General features: G+C 35.8%; 1 protein-coding gene across 12 annotated transcripts in view; it reads left to right on the top strand.

Moving 5' to 3' along the window:
• The window catches only part of LOC126335303 (broad-complex core protein isoforms 1/2/3/4/5-like), a 400,342-nt gene that overhangs the window by 224,664 nt on the left and 164,761 nt on the right, over positions 1-10,917 (top strand). The window contains exon 6 of one of the 12 annotated variants that reach the window (XM_049998418.1): positions 1-8,029. The exons of 10 other annotated variants lie outside the window; for them this stretch is intronic. In XM_049998418.1, coding sequence (XP_049854375.1) covers positions 1-263 — 263 coding nt within the window. In that variant the 3' untranslated portion in view covers positions 264-8,029. Of the gene's footprint in view, positions 8,030-10,917 lie in introns of those variants that run through there. One more of the 12 variants, XM_049998416.1, reaches the window with a different exon arrangement.

Here is a 10,917-nt window from a genome sequence, read left to right as displayed (position 1 = left end):
ATATGTTGCTGAAGTGTGCACATGTCAACCGCAATTCTGCCCCAAGAGAGGTTCACTGTTGCCAGACTTGTGGAAAAACATTCAGAAATTATGAATCTTTTTGCAAGCATATGCCTGTGCATGAAGGAAAGACTCGGTGCCCCATATGCCAAGTGGTACTTTGTCGAACGTCTTACGTCAAACAGCATATGGTAACAGTGCACCATGTTGTTTTGCAACCAGAACCAAACACTAGTGGATCAGAGTGGACTGGCAGGCAGTGACACTAGGCAGTATATCTGTGTTGGTTAGATAAATGTGGATATATACATGAGAATGTGGGTGTAATAATTAGTTGCAAAAAATATACGACATATTGTGTTTTACAAAATGTATAGTGTACATAGCTTTTCTGCATCATTTTCGTGAATATATTCTAGGTTAAAATAGTTTGAACATTTTTATTGTGTAGTTAGTTTCATTATTTGCATGTTACATGAATCATAATAGCGACCTCTCGCTGTGGTTGAAACAAGTCTGTTTTATAATTATCGTACATTTTCTCGATGAAAAAATGGAAATTTGTGGCCCATTTATCTCTCTCTCTCTCTCTCTCTCTCTCTCTCTCTCTCTCTCTCTCTCTCTCTCTCTCTCTCTCTCTCTCTCTCACACACACACACACACACACACACATATTCTTCTATGGAGTAGGAGTCATAATGAAAGTGTTATCTGGAGTTAATTTTAGTATCTATGGCCTCACTGGGTAGGTGCTCTAAGATTTTTTATGAATGAATAACTCTCTCCTTTCTGTGCCACACTAAGGTTGAGTGAAAGATAGTGTAAATAATTTCTTCTTGTAATATATTTTGAATGTTACTGTTGTTATCAGCCTGTGATTTATTGTTGACAACAAACGCCATAAGGGAGTAAATGCACAGAGTTATTAGTACACTCAACTGTTTAAAGAACTGTCTACAGGAGCTTCTAGAGTGGACACCACACTTGTTACGAACTTGTGTGTAACAAACATTTTCTTCCTTGATGACAAGTTATAAAATAAAACAGTTAAAATAGGAAAATTAAGCCAACTATTTGACTATTTCCTTTCCAAAAACTGATATTATCCGTAAACCAGAAGTGGCAGATCCGAGAGGCTTAAGATGATATGTATCATGTGACTTCCATTCCAGATTCTTATTAATATAAATATGTAAGAATTTAGAATATTGTTTTATTTATTTACCCTCGTGTTATCAGGCCTCCTGCAGTACAGAATTGCATATATTGTGTTCTGTCTAAGTTCAGCAACAGTCCATTTGCAGAGAACTAGTTATTAATCTTCAAGAAAATATTATTTACATTGTAAAGTTTTTAATCCTCGCATGATATGCTTATTGCATACAGAATATAAGATTACTTCATATAACAAGAACAATAGCGATGCCCCCCCCCCCCCCCCCCCCGGTTTCTTAATTAAACTTTCTGGATTCTTATAGTTCGATAAGATGGAAATCAGTTGCCAGCAAGATTCTTGATACCGTAGTATTTGAGCTTCTCTTAAAACATCTTTTGGCAATTTTTTTCATTTCGTTGTTTTGAAAACCTGTCAGATTTTATTGGCTGGTACTTTTCATGCTGTTTCATGGATAACTCTTAAGATTAACATGTACATTGGCACAGCTATGTAGGTGAAATCTTGAGGTATTAAATAAATACCTGCGTCACAGAAATTACACCAAATGTGTCAATAACCACAACCAATATCTCTCACCTTAGGTAAACTGCTAATATAAATTTCAGTGAGCACAATCTCTGAGGGTATGGAGTATTTTTAATATTTTGGAAGATGAATGATGACTTGTAAGTAGCCATATGAAACCTTTTAAAATCCTGGGCAATACTGACTTTTAAATCATTTTCTTGAAAGAAAAACACTTTACTACACTAAATGTTTGCCTTTTCCAGAGAGTGCCCATGTAGAGTATAATACATTGGGATATTCCATTCTTTTATTCTCCTTGAAGTATGTTGTCATGTCATTATTTTGTGGACATTAAATACTAATATCTCCTCTTATGCCTCTGGTAAACAATTCAGTTCACAATATTAAGATAACTGTCAGTAGCCCCAAAAAGGTTATCTATCTGCTACATAAATTAATGAAAAAGAATATTACGAACTCAGTATCAGCACAGTAATTTTTTTCAGTTAGTGTTTTAAGTTATGCAGTGAATCCCAAGACACCAGGGAAACAGTAAGAGAACAAATTAGAAGCACTGGGGTGTAGATGTGGGCAACTGTAGTAAAATGACCTCTGAGACACTGTAAAAATAAGTCAATGAAAAAAGGTCACTGATTTAACATCATAAAAAATAGAAAAGTCAAATTGATTGGGCATCTAATTCAGCACAATAATTTTTTAAAGAATACCACAAAGAAAAAATCGTGGGATAGGCACAGAACATCAATATTGCAGAGTGTGATCAGTGGAATCAATTGTAAAAGCTACAACCACAGGTTGCAGATGGCAAAGAAACACAGATGAACGCCTGCAGCAGCAACACATTGTCTTTGGTTAATGATGATAACTGGCATTACTACAAAAATTGATGTAGCTAGTGATTACTTCTTTAAAAAATCTAATTATGAATGAAAATTATGTTTATACGATTTGGTCACAAGACCTGTGTCAGTTACACATTTTTTACTAGTACTTTCTCTTTCATGCTAGGCAGCACCAAAGTTTGGCCTCTACATTTTGTACTGGAATAGCCAATTAACAGAAGTAATTAGCTTTTTATAGGGGAGCTAGCATTACCTATGGAAATATTTGAGGATAAATTACTGCGTAGAGTGGCTGTATGAAAGTAGCTTTCACACTTAAAATGTTAGCTTCTGATGGTGTCCTAAAGTTACAGGAAGGCAAAGTAGTAAAACTGTCCAGAATCAACAGCATTTTTGAAGATTCATCTCATGACAAATTTTTTCACTTTTAGTGTGTGTAAATTGCACAAGAAAAAAATACATATCATTGTTTTTGAAACCACAAAAGAAAAATTTCAATAATTTTGTTTGTTGTCATTAAACAGACCAGAAATATACTTATTGAATGTACTCCAGGCCATATATAAAACAAAAAGTCCAATGAAAATGGTGGAGGTGCTGTGAAAATACGTCAGTGTTCGGTTTTAATGTGATGGTTGGGATTCATCTGACATATTACAGATACATATAGAGAAATACCTTGTAGGAACTGCTCCTATCATTATGTTTTTCCAGTTGTAAAATTTTATCAAATCTACAAGAGTCAAGAAAAGTAAATGCAGACCCATCATACCTTTAGTGCCATTTTTTCCATGAATGTATGCACAATAAACAGTTATGCTATGAGGATTGGTGTTACCAAACTAACATGCTGTGGTATTTGCATTTTTTATCAATATGAATTATCGCCGTAATAGGTTATACAATTAAAACGATAACAGTGAACAACTGAAAATAAATCTAGAACTAAGATACATTCATTGATGAACAAAGAAAGAAGGAAGTTTGGAAAAATTTAAATGTGGCAACAGGAGTTAACTTGTGTTCCAGTGATTTCCAAGGTGAATTAGGAGTGTGGTACAGAAATTTTACAAACCTCTAGTACTTAATTAAAACATGATGTTTCAGAATAAATGTCATTTTTAAAGTGCAAAGTAGAGTTAGCTGATGGTTACTGTGGAAATGTAAACACCTTTGTGGTTATGGGACTGTAAACAATAGGGACAGGTAAACTGTATAGGAGTGTTACAGACATGAGAATAATTAGTATGTTTTGTGTTTACTAAAGCAAGCATGTGGTACCCGAATTTTATCAAGAGGATTAAGTTTTAAAATTCTATTTTGTTTTACCAGATCTGTCTTCTGTTTCTGAGTAATTCTAATTTTCTCTCTACTATCCAAACTATGTTCATGTCTGTTATGTTGCAAAATTCTGGTAAAGCAACTTTTATTTTGAAACTTATTGCTTTAATCTGGTTGTATGCAACTCGTACAGTGCAAATAATGATACATAATAGGAGGAGTAAAGCAAACAAGCCACTTTATTGTTGGGGTGATCGGTTGACAGGCATATAAACAAGACTGAAAACATTGCTAAGCCTTAGGATGTTGTCATCCTTGAGAAAAGACATAGATATACACGTCTGCATGGCTTCATTGTACCAACTGACTGTGTTCTATCAGTGCTGCTGGTATCTTCTGTCTCAGTTAATATATATTTTTTTTTATTATTTAAAAGAAAATTATGTATGGGAAGGGTATTAACGTGATATCATGTTGAGTTCAACTGTCAGATTATTCTCAAATACTGGATTGGATACAGGCCTGACGCATACATGGCAAAGTCTTTTTTGTGTAGAGTGTATCTCCAATAGCACTTGAACATACACAAAGGAAAGATATAATTGTACGATTTGCTGTTCCATTTTCAGTGGGAGAGCTCATGAGAAACTGTATTTACATATTGAAACTGATAATGAGACAATGGAAAATCCACACGTCTTTTATTTTCTGAAACTCAAGTTAATTCACTAGTTACGTCAAACAACCAAGCTGTATGTTACTTTTGATAGATTGGATGTGGGAGAGTTTGTCTTTCACTTGGAAGTATTTTATAACTCCACTGGCATATTGTATTGCACATATTTAAAAGGTTCATAGAGAAAGACTTAAAATGACATAATTTTCAAGGTAATAACTGCCATGCCAGGCAGTGGAATCCAGCACTGTACAATAAAAACTGGGGATTAGAATGTTTTATGATTAAAGTGTGTTGTTACTGTTACACATTCTTGAAATGTCCAAGTTAAATTATACCGTTCATTTGAATAAAAACATGAAATGAGCATTTTATTACTGCAGTCTATTGTTTCTTTGTTTTTAAGCATCAACTCACTCTCAGGCAACCATTCGTAGTACAGTTGTGACTGTACTATGATTCTAATCTAAACTTGAATATGTAAGTTGTTGTGATGTCCTTTATTCTAATGCTGTTGATGAAATTTCACTTTTGATACACATGGAAATTTTGTTTTCTAGTTGGTGAAAGTTGGAGCATTAGTAAATACTGTCAGATGAGTCTTTGTATATTCCTGGGTTGGGGTTGGGTTGTTTGGGGGAAGAGACCAAACAGCGAGGTCATCGGTCTCATCGGATTAGGGAAGGATGGGGAAGGAAGGCAGCCGTGCCCTTTCAAAGGAACCATCCCATCATTTGCCTGGAGCGATTTAGGGAAATCACGGAAAACCTAAATCAGGATGGCCGGACGCGGGATTGAACCGGCGTCCTCTCGAATGCGAGTCCAGTGTGCTACCACTGCGCCACCTCGCTCGGTATATATTCCTCCAATGTATACTTTTATCTACCATTGTATTGTTGTAACTGCATAATCAGTTTGCTCTCTCACACCAAACAGCAAAAAGAAGTGATGGACAAATTGCTTTTATACTTAATATATGTTACTCTCACATGAAACATACATTATACTTTCTGCCAGATTTGTGCATTGTACAGTGAGCAAAGTGATGCAGTGGTTAGCGTACTGGAATCACATTTTGGAGGAGTGGACTTCAAGTCCCCTTACAGCCATCGTGGGTTTGGTTTTACACTGTTTCTGAAAATTGATGAAGGTGAATCAGGCTGTAGTTCATTACAAAAATATTATTGTAAATGTCCTTTCCATGTGTGAGATAACTTAAAGAAACAAAAAATTCTGATTTTGCTGTACTTAATAATATCTTTTTTAATTTTTTTCCCACACACAAATCACTTCTTTCATCTCAGGAAGTAATGTGTTGATGTGAAAAAAGCCCCATTGCACTGTGGCTGAGAGCCCTTGTTATGGTGCCCGTGTCTCTATAACTTGTAATGTCAGTCAGTTCAAATATTGGCAGAATGCAGTAGCATACCACCTATAGTGTTCAAACCAACCATATGCTTGACTCCATTTCTTCAACAAGACATTAAACTCTAATCTTCATTTATTGTGCAAGTGTTTCTTTGCCAGATCTTTCCTTTGTTATTTACATATTTATGCATTTATTCTACTGAATTTACTTGTGTAACATGAAGTATGCAACCAGTTTGTCTGTTACAAAATATATCTTTAGCATACTGAAACATTAAACTAAAAGCTATAGCACATTGTTATTGGCTAGATATGTACAGACATAAGCTTATACGTGAACTTGAATAATTTGTTATACTGTATCAAAAGGAAAATTATCTTGAGCAAAAGGAAAATTATCTTGAGAAGACTATAAAAATTACAAGGATACAGACTGGTTGGCCACTGCTTACCTTCATGACTTGGAATTCCAGTACAGTTAGCAGATATGTTTAGGCATGCAGACACTTAACCTAGCTTTCAGAACTATTAGGAATGGGTCGGGGGTAGATTACAAAGGAACAGCTGGTCGTTCAGGTTACAGGATGACAGGGAAAATGATGATATTTGTTTCTTCTTGTCCTCCTAACCAGTCCCTTCTTATCCTGTGGTCTGACTGACCTGCCATTCCCTTGTAACCTTGCCTGATCCACTCTTCTTTCCTCCTGGAGGAAAGAGCTATTAGTTGTACGTTGTATTTGTATTCCTCCTCCTGAAGGTAAATTCTGGCAAACCCTCCTGTCTCTGTAATTCATAGTACTTTCATGTAAACAGCTTCTGTTATGAGAATATCTTACATCTCTTTTGTCCTTTTTTTTCTTTTCTTTTTCTCCCCCGAATATATAATCATAGTGCAGTCACAATGATGTAATTGGAATTAATACCCGATAATGAGCATGGGCTCAAACTACAAGGTGAGAAAATAAAAATGTGTGCAGTAAATTTGTGTATGTTGTATGAATGATGGTAGTATTATAAAATTCGTTTTTCACACAGTTTCATATTAAATATAGAAACTCATAGTGACAATGCTGTGGTGCAGCTCATCATTTTCATATATCTTAGGATATGTGAATATTTTTCTGTTAAAAGAGACCCTTGGATTGAAATTGTACAGCTTATACTTAAATCATATCAGTGCTCTGATATAAGAACAATCATAATAGTATCAGTAGATGCTATTTAAGTGCATCCCTAAAAATTAACTCTTAGCGACTTAAAAAAAAAAAGGTGATGGCTTAGTGCTTAGTTTAACACTCTGAGAAGATTTCTCGACAAATAAGAGAGTTCAGAGAAAAAGTGAAACCATTTTCCTTCTCTTCTCTTCATTTTACAAATTATTTAAAATTGTGTAGCTGACATGATATTGCATTTCCTTTCTATTTGCTATGTACGTTCTTGTTGAAATAACAATTCATATAGTTTTGACCAAGTTAGTAATTTATATTTTTTATTTATTTTTGATTTCCTAAATTGTTATTTAATTGTTACTTAATAGACCTCACAGTTGTTTATGCTTGCTGTTTTAACATAGTGAGTGAGTAATGATGCATTTGTCTGATTGCAATAATGTGCCTGTTAACAATAACTCTTGTTTGTCCTTACAATTGAACATTTTGGAGTTGTTATCAGTTGCTGATCATAAAAATGGGAAAAGACATTGTAAATGCAATACAGCTTCAGGGAAGTAGTTGATTATTGCAATATTAGGAGGAAATTCATGTACTTATGAAAATTAGATTGTGAATGTACAATTACTTTATTGCTTTGTTGTGAAAACTTACTTTTTTCATGTAGTGGGCAGTAATGTTACCATGCCTTGTGTTCATGTGTTCATTTCGAATCTCTTTCTATTTAAACTAACATTGTGCTTGATGTAAAGCACATTTATTGAATACCTTTCTATTCATTTTATATCTGTTGAACAGTTGTATACCTCCTGTATTTGGTGACATGTTTGAAAATTTGTTTGTTGGTAGCAGGAAATTTTGTGTCTAATGTAAATACTGTTTTTGTAATGCATAAATATATTTCTGAACTAATACCACCTTTTCAAAAAAATGTTTGTTTCAATTGTTATTTACATATTTATGAAATTAATAAACTAAATTGATTTGGAGATAATGGTGAGCCTTCATTGTTATTTACTCACTTTAATATCAACCCTATAATCTGGTGAGATCCTTCTTTCTAGGCACAACATTTTGAGCTACTTCTGTCTATTTTCCATCATTGTGCAATCCAATAATTTGTAATTCTTTATCTATGTTAATTGATTTCATTGATTGTATTCCTGTTGTCAACATATTTATTATCTTTGTTTACTGGATATATGGAATGGAAAATGAGAAATATCAGAAGTAAATATCAAGAGTGGGAGAAAAAAAGAGAGAGAGGAGAATAATAAGTGAAGGCAAGAAAGAATGTAAGCCAGTATGTTTAATACTGCAAATGACCCCTATGGCCTTGCTGACCACTGTCTTCACAGAACACATTAACGCATGTTGGGTACAGGCAAAATCTAAAACATATGTATATTAAAAAATTGCAATACATACACTGACATATAGTCACTCGTCATTATTGAAAGAAACTTCTAGAAACTTATGTAGCGAATCTTTGTGTAAAAATTAAATTAAATTAGATGAATTTACACCAAAGAGGTTATTGCCAGGAACGCCAAAGAAAATTCTTAACAAAAACTAAACTTTGTTTCAAAGTAGAATTTTAGTGCTTGCTTGTGTAAACCCATTGTCATCTCACTTTAACCAGCCGACAGAGAGCCCCAGACTTTACAAGCTAGCTAAAATCTTTCATAACTCAAATCAGCCATTAAACTTCAAAAGAACTACAGACAGTTCTGTGTCTATGGCACTAAAATAAATAGTCTCACACAATAAGAACATTTAAACCTTTTACTTCTGTTCCAAAAACAACCAACTTTTTAACCAATAAAAGCCTTAGGCCCAGTTAAAACTGCGTAAGGTGGCCCAGTGGTTAGCACACTGGACTCGCAATCAGGACGACGATGGTTCAACCACGCATCTGGCCATCCTGATTTACGTTTTCCGTGATATTTCCTAAATCGCTCCAGGCAAATGCTGGAATGGTTCCTTTGATAGGGCACAGCTGACTTCCTTCCCTAATCCGATGATTCACTGTCTGGTCTCTTCCCCTAAATAACCAAACCACAGTTAAAATTCAGCAATTCATAGTCCAGACACCTATCCAAATGTTCAGAATATGCCCAAAGCCGGTGAAAAAACTATGTGCATCCAAACATGATGTTCACCATGTACTGAAGTGTCGCTTTGTTCTCCATCAGCAAACATCTCGGGAAAGCATACCATTAAGCAACTAATATGGGGAGTGGCTCATAACTCTGTCTGGTGTTAGTGGTCACTAGTGTGCAGCACCTCTATTAATAGCATATTGGGCAAAACCACAGCAGCAACAGACTCACTGGTGTAGGCACTACATATCCAGTGTCACATAAAGTACTACCCATAGGCAGAATTTAGAGACATTCAGCCAAGCTGTGCATGCTCCTATGTTTTTTATACTGTCAACTCTGTCACCTCCTAGCAAGGCTGCAGGTTAGTGTGGCCGAAGATCTTTGACAATCGATCATGGGCCGACTTGTCATTCCCCTCTCAAAACCATGATGGTGGTTGAGGGGAAAGGGGGTCGTCTGGCTTGCCATTATCCTGATTCCTCATCTTCACCGTCATTATTCCTATTTGATGCAAGTTGGCTCAAATGGACCAGCATCCATTTCTTGGTTTCAGGATTCTGCACCCAATAGATCACTGGGATAAATTTCCAGACAACCAAAGGTCCTACAAACTGTGACAAAATTGTCTCAGTAATGGCCTGCATAGGCCAAAACTGGCAAAAATAGCTGTGAGATGTTGAATGGTCACATCAGTGGTAACTGACTTACTGGTTTTCAACCAGGCTAATCCAATAAACTCATCTATTGTGACGAATATGTACTGATACTCGGCCTTAGTATGCAGGAGGGTTATCTTTAGGGCTGCTTTCTCTGGAGGTGCATAAGAACACCTGATGAGTATTGGAATTGGCTTTTACCATCTTGCAAAATTCATAATGACCAATAAAACTTTTAATATCCTTCAGAAGATTGTTCCACTTAAGCTAGCCTTTATCTTTCTGGACTTTGTTAGCATAAGCCAGATGTCCACCACACAAAGAACCGTGGAAATACTTAAACACCACTTGTATCAACTTCCTGGGCAAGCATTTTTTCATGTTGTCATCATATCATGTTTGGTAATTCAATACTCTTTTTGAAATGCAATACTTGTCGTTTGTCTCTCCCTGACCCAGTCTCTCCAAAATGCTGCCGATTTCGGCATCCTGCTCCTGCTTCAGATTACCAAACAGTAACAGGATCTCAGACAAGACAGCAGCAACTGCTTCTGCAGGATATTCCAAGCTATTGGAACCCAAACTAGACAGCTAGAACATCAAAATCAAGGCATTGGCAGTCTGATTTTTAGAGCTATGTATGTGTTTGACCCAAAATTTGAAAGCTGAAACACAGATCACCCAACAAGCAGTATGGCCGGCTTTCAAGGTGTGGGCAACACCCAGCTCAGCATTTGGTTATCAGTTTCCACTCAAATTCTTTATGTTCAAGATATAACTTAAGTTTCTGAAGTGAAGTGCAAATAGAACTGCAAGGGGATGTAACTCATATACCGAGCATTTCTGTTCCAACTCTGAGAGACTCTGTGAAGCATAAGCGAGTGGCCTGCACTCACCTTCCTCCTCCTCAAGCAACAGGGAAGCAAGACCACTATTCGAGGCATCAGTTTCCACCACAAAGTCTTAAAAAATCCGATACATCCAATAAGGAAACACTAGCAAAATCTCTCTTCAGGTAATCAAACACAGCCTGTTGTAAATGTGTCCAGCAAAAACTGATCTTTTATGCATGACTGATTAAGGGATGTGGCAAGCTGGGCAAAATTAGGAATAAA

This window comes from Schistocerca gregaria, chromosome 2 (assembly GCF_023897955.1).
Source record: "Schistocerca gregaria isolate iqSchGreg1 chromosome 2, iqSchGreg1.2, whole genome shotgun sequence".
NCBI classification, from domain to species: domain Eukaryota; kingdom Metazoa; phylum Arthropoda; class Insecta; order Orthoptera; family Acrididae; genus Schistocerca; species Schistocerca gregaria.
The sequence above is the reverse complement of the archived record's forward strand: the minus strand, read 5'-3'. Positions and strand labels throughout refer to the sequence as shown.